The sequence below is a fragment of the Protopterus annectens genome, chromosome 3.part0 (genome assembly GCF_019279795.1).
Source record: "Protopterus annectens isolate FY-2018-M chromosome 3.part0, PAN1.0, whole genome shotgun sequence".
In the NCBI taxonomy this organism is placed as follows: Eukaryota; Metazoa; Chordata; order Ceratodontiformes; family Protopteridae; genus Protopterus; species Protopterus annectens.
This window is the reverse complement of record NC_056731.1, coordinates 1,839,595,485-1,839,622,071: the sequence shown is the minus strand read 5'-3', so window position 1 is coordinate 1,839,622,071 and position 26,587 is coordinate 1,839,595,485. Positions and strand designations below refer to the sequence as shown.

General features: G+C 41.9%; 1 protein-coding gene across 5 annotated transcripts in view; it reads left to right on the top strand.

Moving 5' to 3' along the window:
- Window positions 1-26,587, top strand: part of GUK1 (guanylate kinase 1) — a 1,109,311-nt gene that overhangs the window by 885,646 nt on the left and 197,078 nt on the right. For all 5 annotated transcript variants that reach the window (XM_044065890.1, XM_044065888.1, XM_044065889.1 and 2 more), the window contains one exon: window positions 914-998. In XM_044065890.1, the coding sequence (XP_043921825.1) occupies window positions 914-998 (85 nt within the window). The remainder of the gene's footprint in view (window positions 1-913; window positions 999-26,587) is intronic.

Genomic DNA, 26,587 nt, shown 5'->3' with positions numbered 1-26,587 from the left:
TGGTGTATTTGCTTGCAACTACTGTTTTTTGATTTTATTGAATTGCATTATTACATAAATTTATGTTTTGCCTTCCTTCTGGGGGCACCTGACATCTGGGGCAAGAAAAACTGAAGAAAATGGCGTCGGCTGGTTCTTTTATACCCCTGTCACACTGACGTCAGGGAAGAAGTGATGACATCCGACGCCGGACCTAGACTTTGGAATTCGGCCGACCGAGGACCCGCCTGACGGCAGGAAAACCCATCTGTTATGACTGCAGCTGTATTAGCACTCGAACATCTACATTTATGGTAGGTATAAGACTGTACTTTTCTAATACTGGTCTGCCTTTCACTCCATTATCATTTTGATAACAGCTGCAGAGAGTATTCTGTAATACATACTTTGCTTTAGTATTTTACTATCTTTCTGCACTGTAAATCATACGGCATCCCATGTACTAGTTTTGTCTTTATCCTGAATTTGTCAAATAGCTTTATTATAGTTTCCTTGTAGAGCCTCGTTTCATTTTAAGCCATTTTGTTTGCACCCAGTGATTCCTTTTGTGAATACTACCCTTGAAGTTGATTTAACGAGCACTAAGTTTTTAATTGTCTGACAGGCGTGTGTCTTTTTCTGAAGGTTACTAGTACTGTTGGAAGGATGTCCATTTCATTGGATTTCCCATTCATTTGGAAAATGCTCACTATTTTGAGTGTAGCTATAGAAATGGCAGTTTTCTGTGTCATTAAATTAAACTTTAAAATGGAAAGGCAGAAAGCATGTTTTCCATCAAATGAAGAATTTTATGTGAAAGAAACAAGCCCTTTAGCTTACACTACTAGTACAAGGTGTATGAAAGAGATATTTATAATTGGAAAATATGCTCAAATCTTCATCAAGTGACATGATTCACCATTATTATTACTAGGAGAAAAGATTAAGGGACCGGAATACTGAATCGGAGGAGAGTCTCCAGAAGAGACTAGCGGCAGCAAGACAAGACTTGGAAATCAGTAAGTATGGCAAGATTTACTTTGATTCTGTATATTTTTCTTTATAATTTGAATCAGCCTTTAAAGTAAGATCTCGTTTGTTGTCAGAAATTTGACCAAGAGACAAGATTTATGCAATGTTTTATGAAGGCAGGCTTTTCCTTTTATCTGTTCTTCACGTCACTACTGCAGAATTTTAGTTTACATTATGTAGTATTTGTTTGACAGAAGGAAATAGCCTTTAATTCTCTGCCTCCTCACCATTTCTCAACCTCTCCCTTGACACTTAACTACCTTTGTCTTCCCTCTCCACCATCCATTCTGGTATAGTTCACCACAAATATACAGCTGTTTTTGTGCACAGGTACTTATGCTTGTATGGGGAATAGTTGGCCTGTACAGTCTGCAGTCTCTGCCCTGCCCCTATACCTCCTGTTTATTTTGACACTTTCACATTTCCTGAAAGTAACCTTGCACATCCATGTTAACATGGATTTGTAGGTAAGTACTAGGCAAGTTGCCCTTAAGGGCCATTTTAAGCCATGCCAGTTTCCCTTTTTGTGCTCAAATTAAGCTATCCTATTTGGTTAAAGACTGGCCTTATCCATCCCGTGCTCGATAATTGTATGTTAATGCTAATAACTGAGATCATACTCCATAGATAATTTTAATGGATCCATGCATAAGATAAAACATTTAGGAGCTGCCACTGTCCATTAGTAGTACAGGGTGCAGTCCTGGGGTAAATTTTCTGTTTCCCATCCATAGTTGCCAGCTGCTGTTGAATATGGACAGGGATGAACTTTGTTTTATGTGGATGAGGAAGGGGTCTGTTCCAGAACAGAGTTATCCTCTGCAAGATGTACCTCTTCCTCCAAACTGTTCTGTTGATGTTGCAGAAGATGTTTAGATCCTTGATGGATTATTTCTGATGCCATTTGACTTTCTGGTTTGCAGTAAATCCATCAGTATTGGATCATAGGATACCTTGTATGCCAGGCATAGGCACCTCTTAGCAGTTTGTAGGAATCCGAGTATAGTAACAGAGCTTTGAGTTGATCCATGTAGGGCACGCTGTTTAGGCCTTGTATCCTTTTTGTAAGGTATCTCTGTGGATATTCCATTTGTTGCTTATATCTCAAAGGGGGCATTGTATTCAATGATTGGCCTAATGAGGGCTGAGTAAAAGGGGACAATGACATCCCTAGCTCTAGGCACAATCCCTTTGTTTATAAGCTGTGCACTATAGGACTTTGTTACAACAATGGACACATGATGTTCAAAGGTTAGGTCACTGTTCGCATAAGTTCCCAAATTCTGAGCAACTGGGTCACCTCTTAGGGCAGATTGTTAATGTGGTAGTTCCCAGGGATAGATGACTTCCCAAAGGATACAGTAGTGATTTTTTTGGCATTAGTTTCAATCCTTAATTTTGGCAGCATTTATTTATTTGGGACAAACCTTCCTGCAGGAAGGCTAAGTCATCTGTATGTGTTTTTGTATACCCTTCTGGCAGTTCTCCTTCGGACTCCTTCAGGCATGCCTGATTTTTGCTGTACCTTTGTAGCATCAAGAATAGCATACAGTGCTTAAGGTGCAGTCTGATCAGAGCCCAGCAGAGAAGAAAAATTACTTGTTTGCTTCTGGAATATGTCCCTCTCCAAGAAGTACAATTCAATTTGCTACTTGCACATTCCTTTCATTCTGCTGTTGGATTTTCAACCAATATGTAATCACCTTAAATCCTATGCCTGCTATTATGCTCTGTATTCAAGTGCAGTACTTTGCCTGCGCTGAATTGCAACTGACATTTTTCTGCCCACTTAGTCATCCTTTCCAGGCATTTCCGTGGATTCGACCTGCAGTCCTTCAGCACTGTACCACTGATGTTCATCGTGTTACCCTGCTGCAGTCATTACACTTGGGTTATCCTGTCGTCAGGCGGTCCCGCAGTCGGCTGGATTTCCAAAGTCTTGGTCCGACGTCGGTTGCAGTCGCCTCATTCCTGACGTCAGTATGCCAGGGGTACATATATTGCAACCAATGCCATTTTCCTCAGTCTTTCTTGACGCGCATTGCCGAAGCAGAAGCAGTTCACAAGTGCCGGTCGGCCGACTCCTGAGATTTTCGAATTCGAATTTCAGACCAAAGTCTTCTATAAAGCTAAGTACCCCGTTGGGGAAACTTTTCTTGCCTCAGACCGATGTCAGAAAAAGTTAACAATTGCATTTTTTGTGGGAAGCAAATACCTCATAAGGATTTTCATTCTTATTGCATACCTTGCCTAGGCCCTGATCACGATGTCACTTCTTGTCGTTTTTGTGCTAGATTTAATAAACGTACTATTAAAAGACGATTTGATTTCGCACGACACTTTTTTGGCAGAAAATTTAATTATAACATGCCGTCGGAGCTTCCGACTATCGACGTGCACAAAAAGCGCAGGGATAAGGATCGTCAGCCCAGGCCTAAGCCCGATTCTGAGGCCTTGGTTGATCCGGTCTCCGGTTCTCCAGTTATCAGTGAGGCTCCGACGCAGCCTCTGACTACCGCAGTTCTAGAAACCAAGACCGCTACAGATATTTTGACGGAATGTACTAGGCCGATGCAGCCTTTTACTTCAGGCCCTACCGACGATTTACCTTCCAAGGACGTCGGTACTTCTGAAACGCCATCGGTTTCAGAAGGCGTTTTCAGACTGACGACTCTTACAGTCAAAACGTTTTCCAAGTCGAAGACTCCTTCCAAACCGAAAAAGGCTTCACTTCAGTCTCCTGTTCAAGGCCCTATGCCTAAGAAACAGATGCTCAAGAAGGCTGAAGATTTGATTTCACTTATCAGGGGTTCTCACCCTCCTCCTGACAAACGGCCTAGACTAGAGGAAGAATCTGCTTCCTCTGAACAACTGTCTATTTCTTCGGATTCCTCTGAGGACCGAGACGATTCCTTCTCTCCTTATGAAGATTCTGATGCTGAGGACTCTATTCCCTCAGCTTCCCCTCCAGACGATTACTCTTTTGGGGAAACTTTACACACTATGAGGGAACAATTTCACTGGGAAGGTCAGGATTACTCTGATTCCAAGAAAAGGCTCAGAGAGTTTCTTTTACTCCCCCAACACAGACCTCTAGCCATCCGTCCTGTTTTGGACATTGTGGATGATGTGCATTTAGAATCCAGTTTCAACCCTGACTCTCTGCCTCCTGCTCCGGCCAAACCTGACAGATACTACAGAGTACCTGATTCCCACAAATTTCTTTACAAAAGCCCAGTAGCTGACCCAGAGACTATCTCCCAGGGTCCCAAGGGGGCTAAGGCTTCCATGGCTAAAAATCCAGTACCTTCTGAAAGGGATTCAAGAGCACTAGACAGATGGGAGAAAAAGGTTTATACCTCAGCCACTTTAGCTATGAGAGCTCTAAACTGTCAATTTCATATGCTTAAGTATCAGCAATTTCTGATCTCTCAGTTAAAACAAAAGATAACCACCCTCCCTCAACAATCTGAATTGAAAGAAGTACAGGATTTGCTGCACGCCACTGAGCAGGTAGGCAAACATACCTTGCAATGTGGGTTTGATTCTTTAGAGGCCTCCTGCAGAGCAGCTGTCACTGGATCAGTTATACGTAGGCATGCCTGGTTAAAGGAACAAAGTCTGCCTGATCATGTTAAAGCAAAACTACTAGATGCTCCCTTACAGCAGGATGTTCTTTTTGGTGTTAAAGCAGAAGAAGTTTTAAAGAAAATGGAAGATAAGGCAAAATCAATGCAGACAGTCAAAGATTTCCTACAAGTACAACCCCCTCGCTTCAGCAGAAACTGGCCAACAAAAAATTGGTCCTTTCCTGCCACTGACAGGCCTCAGAGGGGTAAATACAGGCGCCCAAGGGGCAGAGGACAACCACAATTTCAGTATAAACCTCGCCAATGGGGCACTCCAACCCAGAAGGGAGGAGAAGACAGGTCTCAACCCACCAGAAGGCAAACTCAATGACTTGCACCTCAACTAGCCAAACAAAGCTCTTTTGTCAGCCCCCCCTGGGGGGAAAGCTAGCACTATTTGCAGACAACTGGCACATGGTCACAAAGGACAAATGGGTACTAGACATAATTTTACGAGGATACAGATTCCACTTTCACACCTTGCCAATAAAAAGAGGAATGCCAAACCTGCCACAAAATCAAAGGACAGAGGCTCAAAAACAAATTACAGCTCTCATGGCCATGAGAGCCGTTCAAAGGGTACCAACTCAAGAGCAAGGCCAAGGATTTTACTCAAGACTCTTCCTAGTACCCAGAAAAGAAAATGCTTGGAGACCAATTCTGGACCTTTCAATTCTAAACACTTACTTACAAGTTCTCAAATTCAAGATGCTAACACTACAGCAGCTACTTCCCATGTTGGGCAAGGAAGCATGGCTGGTAACGTTGGACCTCAAGGAGGCATACCTGCATGTCCCCGTCAGACAAAGTTGCAGAAGATACCTCCGTTTCATTACAGGTTCAACCCATTATCAATTCTCTGCACTGCCCTTTGGCTTATCTACTGCACCCAGAGTATTCACAAAATGCCTGGCACCAGTAATTGCATACTGCAGACAAAGAGGAATTCAAATATATCCATACCTGGACGACTGCCTCATTCATGCAAAAAGAAAAGACATTCTCTTACAACATCTGGCTTTTGTGAAACATCTACTGAATTGTCTGGGGTACACAGTAAACGAAAAGAAGTCAAAACTAGTACCCTCACAAAAAAATGACATTCCTGGGTGCCAGCTTGGACACAACGGCCCAGAAGGCTTATCTTACACCAGACAAACAATTACAACTGACTCAATATTTCAAAACAATGGCAACAAAGACCCAATTAACTGCAAGAAAAATTCTGCAGGCTTTGGGCTTCATGGCATCTTGCATTCCAATAATACCATTTGCAAAACTGCATATGAGGAAATTACAGTGGTACCTGAAAAGCGTATGGTCTCAACACAGCCACAGCTTGGACACAGTGATATCTCTCATTCCCTGCCTTCAACAGGAATTTCTATGGTGGGCACAGGCATGTCACCTCAACAAGGGTCAGCCTTTCACCTTGCCCCCACCCAGGCAAATAATCACAACAGATGCTTCAGACTATGCCTGGGGGTCACACATGGCAGGGCAGTGCATTCAAGGCCTATGGACTGCAAAACAAAGAAAACTGCACATAAACCAAAAAGAGATGCTAGCTGTACAGAAAGCTCTGACAGCCTTCAAGGATCTACTACAGCCTGGACAACTTGCAATAAAGACGGACAACACCACAGTAATGTGGTACATAAACAAACAAGGGGGCACACATTCCTACCCTCTTTGCAGGCAAGCAATAATCTTATGGAACACAGCTCTGGCCTACCAAGTCCAATTACGAGCTCAATTCCTGCCAGGACAGAAAAACACATTGGCAGACGACCGAAGCAGAAACATCAAAGATCCCCACGAGTGGAAGCTAGACCCACAAATATTTACAATGATTACTCAAAGATGGGGCCTACCAAATATAGACCTGTTTGCCAGTCCTCAAAACTACCAGCTGACAAAATTTTGTACAAGGACATTCCACCATCAAGCTTGGAAAGTGGACGCTCTCTCCTTCAGTTGGAAAAAACTTGACAGTATATGCCTTTCCTCCATTGCCTCTTCTCACAAAGGTTCTTTTGAAGGTCAAAAAGGAGAAACCTCGAATGATTCTCATAGCCCCAGACTGGCCACGGCAGCACTGGTACCCGCTATTGAAGAATATGGCTCACAGCCCACCATGGATATTGCCTCAAATACCTCATTTGCTCACGCAGCAAGACAAACAGATTCTATATAGCCAGATCAAAACCTTAAACCTGGCTGCATGGCAAATCAATTAAGCATCCAACCAGCCCCTCGTTCACAAGCAGTGCTGGATGTTCTTCTAGAAGCCAGGAGGCCAAGCACCAGGAAGGCTTACTCGGACAAATGGAAAAGGTTTTCTGCTTGGAACCAAGCTAAAGGCCAAGACACAACTCAGCCTCATATGCCTCACATTCTGCAGTATTTAGCTGAGATGTTGCATAAAGGACTTTCTTTCTCCTCAATTAAAATCCATGCTTCAGCTATTTCAGCTCACTACGACACAAATCCACCTTTATTTTCAAATCCTCTCCTAAGGCAGTTCCTCAGAGGGGCGAAAAACATTAGACCACCTAGAAGAGCTCCTACACCAACATGGGACCTCAACTTTGTTCTGGAAAAACTAACGCTACCTCCCTTTGAACCAGCTTTTTCTGCAGACCTTCAGTTTCTATCTTGGAAGACTGCCCTGCTCCTGACAATAACTTCTGCTAGGAGAGTTTCAGAATTGGAGACACTTATAGCAGTGAAACCTTTCCTCATTTTTCATCAAGGCAGAGTTTCTCTACGAACTAATCCTTCCTTCATGCCTAAGGTGGTTTCCAGTGTAGCTCTAAATCAAACCATCCACCTACCCACTTTCTACCCAAATCCTCAGAACAAAGGTGAGAGACTCTTGCATTCCTTGGACATTCACAGGCAGCTTCGTTACTACTTGGATAAGGCTTTCAGAAAAACTGACCAGCTCTTTGTTTCCTATGCTACAGCCTCTCAAGGGAAGGCCATATCCAAGCAAACCATTTCTAAATGGATAGGCCATTGCATCCGATTCTGCTATACCCATCATGGGAAACCAGTTCGTCCTACCATTAGATCCCACTCTACCAGGGCAACAGCTACCTCTATAGCCTTTCTCAGGGGGGTTCCTACCAAGGAAATCTGAGAAGCTGCAACTTGGAGTTCAGTGCACACCTTCACAAAACACTATCACTTACCTCTTTATTCTAAGTCCAGGGCAGGCATTGCCACTGCAGTTCTGCAGGACCTCATTGCCTCCACTAACCCTCTATGATGCCTCCACCCTACCTTAGCTTTGGGACTCAACCCAAGTGTAATGACTGCAGCAGGGTAACACGATGAACATAGTACAGTTTTGTACCTACCATAAATGTAGATGTTCGAGTGTTCACCCTGCTGCAGTCCAGGTTACCCGCCCTCCAACCCCTCTGATCTACTGGCTAAACCTCTGCTATGCCTTACTGATGTATTTGCTTATAGCTGAAGGGATTTTGTGTTTGTACAGTGTTCACACCATTTGGTACTGATTTGGATCACCTTTTTGGGGGCACCTGACATCTGGGGCAAGAAAAACTGAAGAAAATGGCGTCGGTTGCAATATATGTACCCCTGGCGCACTGACATCAGGGATGAGGCGACTGCAACCAACGTCAGACCAAGACTTTGGAAATCTGTCCGACTGCGGGACCGCCTGACAACAGGATAACCCAAGTGTAATGACTGCAGCAGGGTGAACACTCGAACATCTACATTTATGGTAGGTACAAAACTGTACTTTTGTACTGAAGAGACTAATAGCCCTTTTTTTCTCCTGTTCCTTTATTGTGTGTGTGTGTGTGTGTGTGTGTGTGTGTGTGTGTGTGTGTGTGTGTGTGTGTGTGTGTGTGTGTGAAACAGCACACACTGAAGAGTACTGTACTCTGGATACCCTTTTCCTGACATCATACCTCTCACTACATCACCCTGTGTTCTGCTGTCCAGCCATGCCATATTCTGGTGCCTAAGTGTTAGTTTCCTACAGTTTTCTTAGCTGTACTGAATCAGAGTCATTGCTTATTTGTTGGTGGACTGCATCTTCTGGTACTTCCCTGCTGTGTTTTCCCTGTAATCTAGTCATACATCTGAATCAGGTTTGACTAATAACCTCTTCTGGTCATGAACACCTATTAATTGTTGTCACAGAGATTTCTGCTTTAATAAAGCGACTAACATTTGCTCGGGATTTTCTTTGTGGCTTTTTCTGCCATCACCTTTGTGCTAAGCAGCCTGTAGTTCCTAAGATTTTTCCTGTTTCTCACCTTATTCTGGGGTTATTTCTCTTGTTTTGATTTTCTAGTTTTCAGACATTTCTGCCTTGACCAGTCATTTGTTAAATAATCTTGGTCAAGGAAACAACCTGAACTTTAACAAGATTCATGAGGATGACAAAAGGCAGTTCCTTTAGCTCTTGTGCTTTATTCTCCCTTATATCAACTAGTTCCCTCTTCACATCCACCTTTTCTATCCTGATTTCTTTCCACTGTGTCCTTGTGTTTCTTTCAGCGTAGTACTCCTTGTCCCCATTTTTCATGAAACTAAGATGAAACATTTATTCTGTATCTTTGCTTTTTATCTGTCTTCAGTGATCTTATTCCCATCCTTGTTCAGCCTGGCCATGTCTTTCCCCTCCCTTCTTCATTTTTGCAGTGTATTTATTCATAGAAGCCATTATTCTACCATCTGCATCCATTCTTTCAGTTCTCTTTTGACTTGTGCCTTTGAGTCTTTTAGCTCCTTTGCTGCCCTTCTGCTTGCCTGTTAATATTGTGTGTCCTCCAGTTTCCCAACCCCGACTTTTCCACTTATTTGCCCTATTCACTATCCTCTTCTTATATAAGCACACTGACTTTTACTTTTCCCCTGGTTGCCTAGTCCACTGATTTGTTTATGTTGTCCTAAGTACTACATCTGTCATTGAGTCCCACATGCTGTTCATCCCTTTTATTTTACTTCATCTGTAAGTCATTTTTATAGCCCTTATCCCTGGTTAAGTATAATCCACCCCCGAAATCCTACTCCAGTATCTTTGGATTCCTACATTTTAAACTACACAGTGCCATTGTCAGTGCTAGCTAATGCTGCCTTTTTTCTAGAGAAACATGAGTTGCCCACCACCACCTTGATTAGGCTCATACTCTGAATTTAGTATTTTCTGGCAGAGTTCTTGTATGAACTGATTGTATGAACTGGCTGAACCTTACATGGTCCAAAACCTTGGTTGTCTCCCATTCCCTCTGTACTCTGGTCGTTAGGATCACCCACTCTGTTTTTGAAAGATTCAGATACCTCTTGATTATAGCCCTCTTCCTCATACCGCATAGAAGATGAGTTTTATAAGCAAGTAAAATAATTTTGTGATAACCATTGGCATTTTCCAGTAGTTTTTCTGAAAAGGAAGCTATTTAATGATTGAATGGATAAAAGTTTAACTTTAGTGTTGTTCGATTTGAACCTGAGTAGTAAAGAACTTGCAAAATACTGGGATTATTGTAAATGAGATGAAGTTACATTGTTAACGAAAAACGCGGAGAAGAAGTTCAGCGTTTCTCAGTGTCTTTGTGTGCTTTTTATAGAATAAAGTCTGTTTGTGTGACTCATAGCTCCTAGTGCTTCTGTTTTTACAAATTGTGGTCGAGTTTTGGTTTAGAGGCACTTATTCTTCCAGCTGTATTCGAAATATGGTCACTCATGCAAATGAGATATGTAATGAAGGTCACAGTCATTATCTAGGGGGCTTAACAAAGTAGGAGATTTATAAAAAGTAAAAAAGAAAAAGTGGAGTACTACATTTTAATGGCATTGGAAAGAAGCTAGAATTTTTGTGCAGGAGTAGTTAGAAAATGTGAATAAACACAGAGTGCAATGGTTTTAAAATAGCTGTTTTTTACTACAAACCCAGAGCAACCAAATTGTTGCTTCAACATTATAGGCAACAAAAGGTTGAAAGGATAACTAAAATAGGGAAGTATGAGAATGGTAAGGAGATGTGGCCTCAAAAAATTATCACTGTAATGATAGATTATTACTGTACATTATACAAATGTGGTGTGGTAGGCCTCATGGTGCAGTGGTTAATGTTGTCACCTCACAGCAAGAGGATCTCCGGTTCGATTCATGGCTGGAGCACCTTCTGTGTGGAGTCTGCATGTCCTCCCTGTGATCGAATTAATTTAAAGACATGAAGGTAGGTGCGTTTGTGTGTGGGTGTGCCTTCTTTGAAGGTTGGGTGCCAGTCCGGCAACTCGACACTGTAAAAATTCACTGCCAATCATTAGCGGACTGGAATTCCGCTATGGTGACCCCTAACTGAGAAAAGCCGAAAGACAGTTTTTATACAAATGTAGTGTAAAGTTTGAGAGTAAAGCAGAGAAAATTGTATCATATATGCAAAAAATTACATCTTAGTTGGTTAACAGAAGCAGGAGTAATAACATCAAAAATAAAGGAAACTGAAATTTAAGAAACAATGAGAAACCAGAATTCATTGAAAACTCCTAGTAGTGATGGAATTCCAATAGCAGTGTGGAAACAGGAGGAGCAGGAGATGATAAAGGTCTCACTAGTATTTTTAACAGTGTTTGTTTTGTGCGGAGATGTGCCCCTGAGTTGGGGGGAAAAAGCAGTACTGATAATTATACCAAAGGAGGGGAAAGACCTCCTTGGTCCAGGGTCATGCAGACCTGTTTCAATTCTGAATCATGACTATGAAGTATTTATGACAATTTATCAAAAAGAATGGCAAGAGTAATAGATCTGGATCATTTGGGCTTATAGTTTGTAGAAGGAAGGCAAACATTTGATGATATTAACAGAATCCTTATGATTAAAAAGGATGCTTTGGACAACAGTAATATAGTAATGTTAATAGGATTGGATGCCAAGAAAAAAGCATTTAACACAGTGAGTTTAAAATATGTGACGAGCTCTCTTGAGGCATTTAGGTTTCCAGATGCATGGACAGTACTAATATTTCATATCCACAGAAGGCCTCAACCTAGGTTGAAGTGTGGAGGTAAGCTGCCTAAAATGTTTAGCCTTCTAACAGGAACTAGGTAGGGCCACCAGACAGGACCCAGGAAGTTAGAATTGGGGAGTCTACCTCTACAAAGAAGCCAGCCACAAGTGGAGCCCCTCTGGGATCAGTCCTTGGACCACTCCTTTTTGGTATTTACTTCTCAGAAGTCAAGACCAATGTCAGTGGTCTCTGGCTGACTAAATTTGCAAGATTGTAAATTAGGAGCTGGCATTGAATCTCACACTGACACAGACAAACAAATTGGTGTCAGAGCCATGGACTAAAACTAAATGCCAAGAAATGCATAATACTATCCTTTGGGAAGTCATCTATCCCTGGTAACTATCATATTGACAACACACCCCTTAGAGTTGACCCAGTAGTCAGGGACTTAGGGACACGCATAGATAGTAATCTAGCCTTTGATCATCACATGTCTACAGTGGTGAGGAAATCATGCTGTGTTGCGCAACTTATAAACAAAGGTATGACATCTAAGTCCAAGGAAGTCCTTGTTCCACTGTATTCGGCATTCATCAGACCTATCATTGAGTACAGTGCCCACATTGGTACGTACCTAACCAGGCATATCCAACAATTGGAACGTCCACAGAAGTTCCTCACTAAAAGAATACAGGGCGTAAGTAATATGTCCTATGCAGACCGCATAGCCCTATCTCTGTATTCTGTCTCTTACAGGCTTTTGAGGGGAGATCTATGCCTGGCATATAGGGCATTGTCAGACCCTATTCTGAAGGAACTCCTGCATATCCACAAAACAGCACCAGAATTATCCGTTCTAAAGACTTAAACCTTGCCTGTGATATAAATAGGACCTGCTGGAGAGATAGGTATGTATCCCAGAGACTACCCTGTCTATGGAACAGGCTCCTCATCCATGTGAAGCAGAGTTCTTCCCTAACCCAATTAATGGACACATGTAACCTGTAAATGGTTCATCTCCCTGGCCCATGCTTACACTTATCAAGGGTATCAGAACTTGTCAGAGATTTGGGATGCATGGCTAGGCTTAAAAAGGCCCTTGTGGTCATTAGCGTAGTAAACACCTGTGAACCCATGTTCACCATTACTGTTTACCTTATGTTTAGAGGCACAGGCCAGATACTAGCCAATCAAACATAATTGTATATAAATGGAGAAGTACTAATAATTGAATAGCCCTTTTTGCAGACCGCATACTGTTATTTATTACTAATCCAGAACATGATATAAAAATTATATTTCGTAAACTGAAATATTTAAATGAGGTAGCAGTATAACTGTATAGATGATGAATCAAAAACAAAGGCTATAGTGAGGAACTATACCCCCAGCACAAGGCTTGGTACAGAGCTTCCCCTTTCTGTGGGGTCATGACAAGATGAGATACTTGGGAATTTGGATGAAGCATAATGTCAAGCAAGCAGCTAAGGAAATGGGTGAAGAAACTGCTCAAAACATTAAAAGTAAGATACGACTAATGAAACTTTTATTATGGACTTTGATGATAAGATGCAAACAATTAAGTAAGTTTTAGTCCCATTGAACTTTGAAATCAAAATGAGGGGAAATGAGGTGTGGGGATCATGGTCATTATGTGGTGAGGTTTACATTTTCTTTGCTCCTACTTACTCTCCTCATGGTAAATATGTGTGCCTCTGAAGCATGGTTTGCAGTGCTTAGTATTGTAATGGTATATGTGGATCCACATTTACCATCCCTAGCTGCATTATTTTACACTATTTGGAAGACTGAAGCATTCATTGATTGCCTTTCAGCTAAACATTAACGTCTACTTGGCTTGATTGATGCAGAGTACTAAACACTTCTACCAGAAATAATCATAATCAGAATATGTGTAAAGCTGATACTTGTGCTGCCTGATTTCTCCATACTTTAATTTGTAGTGCTTGTGGTTGGCTATGGACAGGTTTGGATTAAACAGCATTTTTATCCTTATAATGAGACAGTTACGCATTTCTCAGGCAGTTTGTGTTGGTTCCCAGACTATTCGCTCCTTTAAAAATGTGCAAGCAGTGGCAAAAGAAACCTTGGGTCCTGTGTACATATGAATGAAGAATGCCCTGCTGCTTTCTTTTTAAAATATCATATATTTATTGATGCAACAACAAAGGATTCACAGAAACAAGTACAAAAAAATGAAAGCAGTCAAGTATATATGAGATGTATGAATACAGGCAAACATCAGCCATACGATGGAAACTATATACACTATTTTTAAAAAAATGAGGGAGAGAGAGAGAGAGAGAGGAAAGAAAAGGCACTGTAATTGAAACATATTCATTAAGTGACATGTAATACAGGTTCTTGTTAAATATACTCAAACATACTATAATTTAAATAATTACAAAAAATGTAGCAAAATTTAAAATTATACAAAGAGCCAAATACTTTTTGACCATGCATACTTCCAATCATCAAAAATGTTTTTAAAAACCTTTGTTAAAATATCAGTTAAGAACATAGGCTTACTTGCATTATTAGAAAAAAAAACAAATCATATTACTATTTTTCCATTTACAAACATTATGCATTACGTGTTTTCTTTAATAACTGTGTTTCAGTCCAACATTATGTGAATCACTCATTTCATTCCTTCCCTTGAACCTCACTCCTCCTCGTGAACATTATTCTGCATCCCTCATAAACCCTCATAATTAACCTTATTATTGTAAAAGAGACTGCAAGTGCTGCCAATGCCGTACTCATAAAATCCCAGCATACTCTGTCAAATGATTTCTCTACAGCAAATCTTACCAACATAATCAATATTTTCTTGTTTTCTGCTTCCCCTGTATCATTATTGTTCTTTTAATGTTGTCAGATGTATGCCTCCCCTCTGCAAATCCACACTGATCCATATATATCAATTTTGGCAACATCTTTGCTATTCTTTTAGCTAGTGTAAGACATAAACACTTCATAATCATGGTTTCAAATTGAAATGGGTCTATATGAGGCTAGGTCTGATGGGTCTTTACCCTCTTTGGGCAATACATCCACCACAGCTTTTTTTCCAACTTTATAGTGCTCCTCCTCCTCCATTTAAAATACTATTGAGCAAAAGCTTTCTTCCCTTCTAACTTCATTACTTGCAAAGGAATACCATCTGGTCCTGGAGACTTCCCTGCAGATGGATTATACATCCCAATTTTTATCTCATTGTACATCCCAGTTTTGATCTCATCTCCTCCTATCATAACTATTAGTTGTTGAGCTTCATTTTCCTCTAATCTTGGCATAATTAAGTTTTCCATAAATATTTCCATTTATGTGCTTTCTTGGTTTCTACATTCCTCTGCTTGGTCTGCACTATTGTAAAATTCCCGAAATATCTCTAATACTTTTATAGGATCTCATGTTGTTTTTCTTGTCTTAGGCTCCCTAAGTTTGGCAACAACTTTTCCTACTTTCTGTTGCCCAAGTCTCTCTGCTAAATGTTTTTGTGCTCTTGGGTTGCTATAAAAATAGTTGCTTAACAGCAATCATTCCATCTCATTTTTAACATAATATGGATATTATCAAATACTGCTTTATTTTCTGTTTAGCACTCTGGAGTTGCTCCTTCTTTTTTCTTTCAGATTCCCTTTATTCTGCAATAGTTTAACCTTTATCAGACACTCTAAATAATTCCTATTATTTTTTCAACATATATATTTCTACTTCATTTTTAAGTTCCATTTTCATTTTATCACACTCACTAGCTATTCCTTCTGAAGTAATTTTGATCTTCCTCCACTACCCATCCCTTAAATTCCTCTCTTTTAACTGGTAATTGAGAAAGTACCATTGTCTCATTTTTACTTCATTATCCTGCGTTTTTGTCTTGGTTTTAACTGGTGCAGTATTTGTAATAGTTAATGGAGGTGCATGTTGAAGCTTTAAGTTATATTTCACAAGAATGTGTGCCTTTAATTTCTATCCAGTCTAGCCCAGTTTTTATATCCTGGGAATAATATGTAAATTCTGTCTGAGTTCCTACTACTGAATTCACCTCTTCCATAGCAGATATTTTCATAAATTTCTTCAGAAATCTACCCTGTTTTGTTATATATATATATTCTTCTCAGTCCCCTGATACATCCTTACTGTTGCAAAAAAAAGTTAATTCCCCAGATACCAGTACTAATCTCTGTTGAAAGGTGATTGTTTCTTCTAAAATTTCATAAGTTCCATAATAGAACTTTTTGTTGGAATATAAATATGTGCTAATATGGTCCTCTTCACCTTGCCAATAGTCCCTTACTACCACAAATCTATCATCATTCTTATTTTTCCTCTTCTATCACTATTGGAGCCACTCTAGAAATAAGTATTGTTACTCCCTTTTCCTTTGTCCCTGATATTTTCCTGGATATTCATCCTGAAATCATTTCTTTGCCAAATACACATGCTCATTTATTTCCAAATGTGCCTCCTGTAGCATTGGTATTTGCATGCTGCAGTTTTTAATATAATTTAATTCTCTTTTCTTTTTGTGTATACTTGTAAGACCATTTACATTCCAAGATACTATGGATAGATTAACCATTATGATAAAAAGTTGTTGAAGTTCATCATATTGATATCTGCTGCATTAACCTTGGCTGTATGAGTTATATCCTGCCAAGGATATAACAGCCAGACAGCTTCCTAAGCTTCAGGGCACCTTCTGCTTGCCCAAATTGTTAGTCATTTCAAACTAAGCTGACTAAAAAGATAGGCTTGAATGCCAAGCCATTCAAAACTTTACTGCTGTTGAAGAGTGTGCTCCTCGGCAGGCTTTAAGGATCGACAGTCAGGTTGTGCTGTTCCTTTTGTTCTTTTAAATAGGAGTACACTTTTTCCTTTCAGTTTAAAGGAGTTGAAAACCATTCTTCTGTGGAGGAATCATGTTTATTTTTCTTTTGGGGACCGGCAAAGTGTTTTAAAGTGCTTTTTACTTTTTTTTTTTTTTTTTTTTTTTTTTTTTGCAAAAACACTGACTTTTATAGAGTTGAATTTTTTTACTATTTTTTTGTTGCTTGTTTTCCTCTGGTATAGAGGCACCATTTTCTGCTTGACTGTGGAGCAAACCCGCCAATCCCTGCTACAAAAAGACAAAGTTAAGCAAACAGCCTTTGCTGCCACAGTAGGCTAACAGTATGCCTCAGCTGCACGGTAGGTGAATCTACCGTGGCCATTGTTTGTTCCTCAGACCACTCATCTTGATCCCTCTGGCATAGCACTTAACAGCCTCTGTGGACTGGGGATTAGCCACGTCCTCTGCAACTGTCGGGGTCCCTTCAGTGGGTAAGAAGAGACACTCTTATTGGTCCTGGGAAAGGGGTCAGGGAAGACTACCCTGTTTGGTGCGAATGTTGTGCCAATTCCTGGGGAAGCTGCTATCACCGTTAATAACACTGTTGGTCCGATTTGTCCTGTAAAAAAGAAAACTAAACATGTCTTTTGCTCCTCAAGTTTTCATAGACAGAAATAGTTTACCGGGTCTGGCTTTGGGTTCAATTCAGGCTATCAAACCTTCTTATTAGTTGGTTTCTAGTAAAAGAAAGAGGGATGCCTTTTTTTCCCTAAAGAGATTCAAGATCCTGAATCTGAAAAGGAAAATAATAGAATAAAGGGATATATATATTGTTTTCTCCTCCGTTTTCTGATTCAGACTTGGAGGAGAGCTCAGCTTCTGATTCTCGCTGTGGGGTTTTTTTTGGTTGAGACTATTTCCAGAATGTGCTAGTGTTTTCAGGGGGAGAGCAGTGAGGTTTCCCAATCCCTCAGAAAATACTATGAGCTGTTATAGAAGGAATTTCCAGAACCTTCACACATTCCTCCAGTTCTGTCAGCTTTGGAGGATGTTTGTGTCTCTGCCTGCAGTTTTTCTGATAGTCAGCCTGCTGCCCCTAAAAAGCAGATAGAATGTATAAAGTTCAAACTTTTTTTAAAGTTTTTATGTGCTCTTCACAAACCTGACTCAGTATCTATAGCTTTAGTCAGTCCTACTGCTTTTAAACATTTGGTTAATTCCAAAGCTACTCTTTATGACAAGGATGGATAGATTATTGATAAATAAGGGGAAAAAGGTAAATGCTTATATAACTTTGAATTTCAGAATATTGAATTATCAGTCTCATATGTTAAAGTTTATTCTAATTGTGAAAGTATGAAGAATGGTTTGTCTGCAGTTTCTTCTTGTGAGGAAAATGTCTGCTTTAAATGATTTAGTTTCTTTAATTTTGCAAGTCATAACTCATTGTTTACAATGTGTGTGTATGACTCAGATGATATTTCTTCCAGGCCTATTGCCACTGGTACTATTTTGCAAAGGTCTGCCTGGCGGCATTCTTAGAACCTCACAGATTATGTGAAAAATGTGATTTTAAATTCTCCTATGGCTATAGATTTGTGTTTTGGTTCCTCTGCTGCAGAGGCTATCTAAAAGTGTGATGAAAGGGGTAAGTGGATACAGGGAATCTCTAAGATTTTTCACTACTCCTTTTCCAAATTTTCTAAAGGATTCTTTAATCCCTCATCCAAGTTTGAAAAAAAAAAATAAACAGGCTCAACAAAATTTAAGAGGAAATAGCAGAGGGATTCCAAAAAAAAATTCAGGAACTCCCCAAATCCAGGCTCAGTACAGAAATAATTATTGTTTAAGGGACCTTGCCCCCCCCCTCCATCCTGGCAGTCCCCTTTCCTTTCCAGAAAGTTAGAATTTCCACTTTTATCTTTGGCCATAGATGGTTTCAGACAAATGAGTTTAGAAAATCATTTATCATGGTTACAGATGGTAGTGGGAAAAATCCCTTCTTCTCAGGGGTAACCCACCAGGCAGGACTCCTTTATTTCCCCCTGTCATTTAAGACATGCTGTCCCAGGGAGTGATAGAACCATTTAGCACTAAAGAAAGAAAATGTTTGGGGACCAAGTCTGGATATTTCTTTCCTAAATCTGTTTGTGATAGTGCCCAGTTTCAATATGTTGTCACTTCACAACTTGTAATCTCTTCTTCCTCATTTAAGTTTCCAGGTAGTGCTACATTTCAGAGATGCTTATTACATCCTATTCATCCAGACGTCAGGAGTTTCTTAAGGTTCTGTGTGTCTGGATCACTTTATCAGTTCTTCCTTACCCTTTGGGCTGTTCACTGCACCAAAAGTATTCACAAGTGTCTAGATCCAGTTACAGGTCATTGCAGAGTACAGGGTATCCACGTTTTTCCATATTTAGATAACTTGCTTATCTTTGCAGAGTCCTTTTCAAAATGTCAGGAATCTCTCTCTTGGGTGAGAGACCTTACACAAGCTGGGGTTCCAGCGGCACATTCAAAAGTCTTTTTTGATTCTCTCACACTGGATTGTTTTTCTGTCGTGCCAGCTAGACACCTCAGTTCAAAAAACTTTTCTTCAGGAAAAATAGATGTATATCTAGATATATTTATAAGGTTTTCCACTCAGACTTTGGTCATTGTGAGGGAATACCTTGGGGTTTTGGGTATTGTGGCATCTGTGAGAGCTCTCTGATCACATAGCCCAGGCCGGTATGACCCTGACCCTGAGTAGCATTCTGCCCTCACCGAGAATGATACCACGGTATAAAGAAAAAATTCTCAATTTCAACAATTGGCTAAGTTTCTAGTGTCATTCAAAGGGGATCCAGTGTCTGTCCGCCTGGGCTGACATGCTCGAAAAGCCACGCTGCTTCGCTAGAGACTGCTTGCACCTGTCACCCTTAGGCTTTTGAATACTAGCCAAGGCTCTTGCCACCCCCATAGTGCCTTTTTTAGGCAAGGCTCAAAAGGCAAACCCACCGCCATAAATAGCACAAGTAACAAAAAACTGAGGGTAATGCTACTCAGTGCCAGAAGTCTAAACCTCAAAATGTACGCACTTGAGGCACTCCTCAGTATGGAGAAAATCGATATATGTGCAGTAACAGAAACCTGGTTTAAGGCTCCAGAGAGCACCCCAGCACTACCAGGCTACAACTCATACCATACATTTCAGCCACAGAACCCAAACCGAAATACAAAAGGCGGAGGCGTATCCATATTCATCAAGGATACCCACACCTCCAGGTTAGTGGCACAGCATGATGCCTCAGAGATCATCCATGTGCAGCTAACAATTGGTAAAACTGCAATTCAAATTGTAGCTTGCTACAGATCACCCATCATGTCCCAGGACCCCCATTCTGCGTTTCTGGAAACACTGGGAAGCATAAAGGTCCTACCCCAGCACTACCAGGCTATAACTCATACCATACCTTTCAGCCCCAGAACCTGGACCGAAATACAAAAGGCGGGGAGGTGTATCCATTTTCATCAGGGATACCCACACTTTCAGGTTAGTGGCACAGCACGAGGCCTCGGAGACCATCCATGTGCAATTAACAGTGGGAAAAACTGCTTTTCAGATTATAGCTTGCTACAGATCACCCACCTTGTCTCAGGACCCCCACTCAGCATTCCTGAGAACACTAGAAAATATGAAGGTCCTAACTAACACCATGATATTGGGTGATTTCAACTACCCAAACATTGACTGGGAAAACTACTCAAGTACTAACTCATTTTCCCAACGCTTCCTAGAGTTTATGAACTCAAACGCCCTGGAACAACTGGTCACCACTCCCACAAGAGGTGACAACATATTGGACCTAATCATCACCAACATGGGGGACCAATGTTCCACACCAGAGGTAAATCCGTCGCTGGTAAGATCAGACCATAAACTAATCACACTGGACATCCACATCCCGACCCCACCCCCAGCCAAGGAAACCACTGTGAAAAACTTTTCAAAAGCAAACTTCACACTTCTCAAGACCGAGGTGGAAAGCTTCAAAGCCCCCTTGCTAAAGGATAATACTGCCCAAACTGCAGAATCCTTTACAAATGCATTCTATGAGCATCTACAGGAATGCATGGATCGAGCCATCCCAAGTAAAACCAAGACTCACTCCTCAGAAAAGAGGAAAACAGTCTGGTGGACCCCGGCCATAAATAAGCTATACAACAGAAGGAGGAAACTATTACATGATAGAGCAAAATCCCAAGAAGAGAAGGCATCCCTGATCAGTATCAGCAAGAAACGACGATCCCTCATAAAATCATCCAAGGCCAGCTTCGAAAGAAAAATTGCCAAAGACTCTAAAGATAATCACAAAGCCTTCTTTAGCTATGTCAAGAATCTAGATGGCAACTCTCAGATCTCTTGTGAGCTAATGCAAAATGGCAAAAAATACACTGAACCAACTGACATTGCCAACATTCGGGCTGACAGGTTCAGTGCAAACTTTACCCCCCCCCCCACTCCCCAAAATGCCTGTGTCCATCCCAGAAGAATGTAGGGCCCCAGACATCACAGACACACAGGTGAAAACAGCCCTTTCCAAAGCCAAAAACAGCATCAATAGGACCAGATGGTATCACAGGCTGCGTCTTGCACAAGCTCCGAAATGAACTACCCCACACCTAAATTTACTGTTCAAACACAGCCTTACCACAGGCTATGTACCCAAAAAATGGCGTACAGCAACAGTTATCCCACTCCACAAAGGTGGTGCCACAACGGATCATGGGATCTATCACCCTATAAGCCTGACTAGCTTCGTCTGCAAAGCTATGTAGAGCATCATCATGGAACTCATTAACAGAGACATTGGGAACCTCCAGACAATGGACCCTACCCAATTCGGCTTTGTTAAAGGCAGATCGTGCCGCCAAAACCTAGCTGACTTCTTTGAAACAGTTACCAAGGCCATAGATGAGGGAAAGGTATTCCACACAGCCTAACTGGACCTCGCAAAGGCCTTCGACACCATTCCCCACTCTGGCATTATAGATAAGATTTCCAGCTTGAACATTAACCCCTATGTCACGAGATGGGTTGCCAACTGGCTCGTGGATAGATCTCACATGGTCAGAGTTGTGGATGCTATGTCCGACTCTAAACCGGTTACAAGTGGCGTCCCACAGGGCTCAGTCCTGGGACCCCTCCTGTTCGGTATATACTTCTCTGAGGAACAGGCAAGCACGGGAGGACTATGGCTGACCAAGTTCGCAGATGATTGCAAACTGGGGGCCATAATCGACTCTCTGGCTAACACAGACATCCTCCAGAAGGGTCTCACGGAGACGAATACCTGGTGTCAGAATCATGGCCTCAAGCTAAATGCCAAAAAGTGCATAGTCATCCCCTTTAGAAAAAACAAAGTGCCCACAAACTACCACATAGGTGGTAATACACTAAATACGGATGATGTAATTAGGGATCTGGGGACCCAAGTAGATAGCAACCTCTCCTTTGATAAATCACATTGCCAAAGTGGTTAGAAAATCCTTCTATGTAGCCCACCTGATCACAAAAGGGTTCACATCTAGATCAAGAGAGGTTATTGTGCCCTTCTACTCATCACTCATCAGGCCCATAATAGAGTACAATGCCCCATTTGGGATGTACCTTACTCGACACCTGCAACAGCTGGAAAGACCACAGAAGTACCTCACCAAGAGGATCGTGGGCCTCAAACAGATGCCCTATGCAGCTTGACTAAAGAAACTCCAGCTCTACTCGATTGCTTATCGCCTACTCAGAGGTGATCTCTGCCTGACGTACAAGGCCATGTCTAACCCAGAATTAATGGACATGCTCCACCTCAAGAAAACCAAATCTCTTAGAGCCACACGCTCTATGGATTTAAACCTCAGCACAACAATAAATAGGACATGCTGGAGAGATAGATTCCTGTCCCAGAGACTTCCCTCACTCTGGAATAGAATCCCAATCTATGTTAGGCAAAGCCCCTCACTGACTCTCTTCAAGAGAAATCTTGACGAGTGGATAGGAAATCGTAAATTTACCCCTGGGATCACTTCAGTGGCCCTGCTGGACAGGGGCTCAGGAAACTAATCTAAAAGGGAGGCGAAAGCAAACACATTCTGGCTAGACTTATAAATGCCCTTGGGCAGATAGCCTAGTACCTAGCTATGAACACCCTAATATTGGGTGATTTCAATTACCCAAACATTAACTGGGAGAACTACTCAAGTACTAACTCCCTTGCCCAACTTTTCCTAGAATTTATAAACTCAAACACCCTGGTTCAACTGGTCAGCACTCCCACCAGAGATGACAAAATATTGGACCTGGTCATCACCAACATGGGCGACCGGTGTTCCAAACCAGATCTGGTTAGATCTGACCATAAACAAATCACTTTGGATATCCATATTCCGCCCCCACCCCCGGACAAGAAAACCACTGTGAAAAACTTTTCAAAAGCAAACTTCACGTTATTTAGGCCGAGGTGGAAAGTTTCAAAGCCCCCATGCTGAAGGAGAACACTGTCCAAGCTGCAAAATCCTTTACTAATGCATTCTACTAGCAGCTACAAGAATGCATGGATCGTGCCATCCCAAGCAAAACCAAGACTCACTCCTCCAAGAAAAGGAAACCAGTCTGGTGGACTCCTGCCTTAAACAAGCTATACAAGAGAAGGAGGAAACTAGTACAGAAAAGAGTAAAATCCCAAGAAGGGAAGACATCCCTGGTCAGTATCAGCAAGAAACTACGATCCCTCATAAAAACATCCAAGGCGAGCTTTGAAAGAAAAATTGCCAAGGACACCAAAGATAACCACAAGGCATTCTTTAGCTATGTCAAGAATCTAAGTGGCAATGCTCAGATCTGCTCGGAGTTAGTGCAGAATGGCACAAAATACACTGAACCGACCAATATTGCCAACATCCTGGCAGACAGGTTCAGCGCAAACTTCACCCCCCTCTCACCCCCAAAAGCACATAACCATTCCAGAAGAATGTAGAGTCCCTGAAATCACAGACACTCAGGATAAAACAACCCCCTCCAAAGCCAAAAACACAGCATCAATGGGACTGGACGGTGTCCCAGGCTTAATCCCACATGAGCTCAAAGATGAACTGACCCCTCACCTAAACACACTGTTCAAACTCAGCCTCTCCACAGGCTACATACCCATAGAGTTGCACACAGCAATGGTTATTCCGCTCCACAAAGGTGGAGCCACAACAGACCCCAGGAACTATCGCCCTATAAACCTGACTAGCTTGGTCTGCAAGGCTATGGAGTGCATCATCATGGAACTCATTAACAGAGACATTGGGAACCTCCAAACACTGGACCCTACCCAGTTTGACTTTGTTAAGGGCAGATCATGCCTCCTAAACCTGGTGGACTTCTTTGAGACAGTTACCAAGGCTATAGACGAGGGAAAGGTGGTACACACAGCTTACTTAGACCTCGCTAAGGCCTTCTACACCATTCCCCATTTGGGTATTCTAGACAAGCTCACCAGCCTAAACATAAACCCCTACGTCACAACATGGGTTGCCATCTGGCTCACGGACAGAACCCACACTGTGAGAGTTGTGGGAGCTAGGTCCGACTCTAAATTGGTTACAAGTGGCATTCCCCAGGGCTCAGTCCTAGGACCCCTCCTGTTCGGCATATACTTTTCAGAGGTCCAGGCAAGCACAGGAGGACTATGGCTGACCAAGTTTGCAGACGACTGCAAACTAGGGGCTATAATTGACTCTCCGTCTGACACAGACATCCTCCAAAAGGGTCTCACTGAGACAGATACCTGGTGTCAAAATCATGGCCTCAAGCTAAATTCTAAAAAGTGCATAGTCATCCCCACAAACTACCACATAGGTGGTAGTCCCCTAAATATGGAAGACATAATAAGGGATCTGGGACCCAAGTAGATAGTAATCTCACCTTTGATAATCACATTGCCAAAGTGGTTAGAAAATCCTTCTACGTGGCCCACGTAATCATAAAAGGGTTCGCTTCCAGATCAAAAGAGGTCATTGTGCCCCTCTACTCATCACTCATCAGACCCATCATAGAGTACAACACCCCATTTGAGATGTACTTTACAAGACACCTGCAACAGCTGGAAAGATCACGGAAGGACCTCACCAAGAGGATCACTGGCCTCAAACAGATGCCCTATGCAGCTCGACTGAAGAAACTCCAGTTGTACTCGGTTGCATACTACCTACTCAGAGGGGATCTCTGCCTGACATACAAGGCCATGTCCAACCCAGAATTGATGGACATGTTCCACCTAAAGAAAACCTTATCCCCTCGAGCCACATGCTCTAGGGATCTAAACCTCACCACAACAATAAATAGGACGTACTGGAGGGATAGATTCCTGTCCCAGAGACTTTCCATGCTTTGGAACAAGATCCCAACCTACATTAGGCAGAGCTCCTCGCTAACACTCTTCAAAAGAAACCTTGACGAGTGGATGGGAAACAGAAAGTTTACCTCAGGGATCACTTCAGTGGCTGCTGGACAGAGGCACAGGGAACTAATCTAAGGGGGCGGCAAAAGCCAACACACTTTGGCTAGGCTTATAAATGCCTTCGGGCAGATAGCGTAGTACTAACCTATGAACCTATGATACCCTGGCAATACTCCACTTGAGAAAGATGCAGTGGTATCTGAAGTCTCTTTGGTCCCAGCACCAACATACTTTGCCTTTTCAAACCCCAGTGTTGTGGTTTGTCAGAAGAGAAGTCACTTGGTGGAGACAGCAGATTTCCCTAAATCCAGGTCTCCACTTCTCCCTCCTTGTTCCAAAGGAGTCACTCACCACAGACTCCTCAAACTTTGCTTAGGAAGCAGTTTCAGGTGGGATAAAAGTGCAGGGTATGTGGGGAACAAGGACAGTTGCAAGCAAATAAATACTAAAGAGTTGCTTCCCTGACCAAGGCACTCATCTATCATAATCATCGTTGGTACCCTAGACCTCTTCCAGTTGTAACAGAAAATACCACACGCTTGTGATACATCAACAAGCAAGGGGGAGCCAGGTCGTATCCCCTTTGCAGACTAGCAACATTAGCTTGGGATACAGCTTCACAGCACAATCTCACTGTACAGGCATTGTACATTCCATTAGAGCAAACCTGTGTGGCTGAACAGCTGAGCAGGACCAAGGCAGACCCTCATGAATGGAGCTGGATCATGGGGCCTTCCAAGATTTGATCCATCTGTGGGGAGTTCAAGTAGACCTATTTGCCTCCTCACTGAACAATCAAATAGCAAGTTCCAGGACTCCATGCTAAAGGTCTGGAAGACAGATTTATTTTCCTTTCCTTGAACAGGAATGCTCTTGTATGCTTTTTCCACCCTTTCTAATGATGTACAAGGTACTTCTGAAGATTCAGAAAGAATCCCCCAAGATCATTGTGATGGTTCTATTCTTGCCCAGGCAACAGTGGATGCCCTTCCATATCACTGTTGCAGTATTCCTAATGTAAGGGATCTCCTGCCAAGGATAGACCAACATCTGGTCAGTGTACCAAAGCCTTTAGTATATACAGGCACCACATATCACACATATGCTCCCCATGCAAGGCATAGGGCGTAAAGGTGATGTATGGACACACACTTCAGAACTTCATTGCAACCAATACGAACGGAGTAATTGAACATCTTCTTTGCTGGTTACCGAGCTGTTTTTCAGATGTGCCCTAATGGGGTCCTTCCTTATCTTTCTCTTTTATTTTTAGTGTTGTTGGTTTCATGTCATCCAGAAAATGGGTATTGGGGGCTTGCTTAATAGTTAAGGTGTTTTCCTTAGAAACACAAGGTACAAAGTTTGATTCTCACCTTGAGAAGCAGGGGTAGGTATCATAAGGTCCCCCTGGTGTCATTAACCTAGTAATTACATATTAACAAGGACATCCCGCAAGTCAGTGTGGGAGGCAGATTCCCCAAAAAGATTGTCATGACCAGTGTTCTTCTGCCTGGGTGCTTCCCACGACCATACACAGTATTCTGTCTGCCAAGCATTTGTCCCTAAGACCCTATGTAGTCTCTTTTCCTCTTTCTCTATTTAC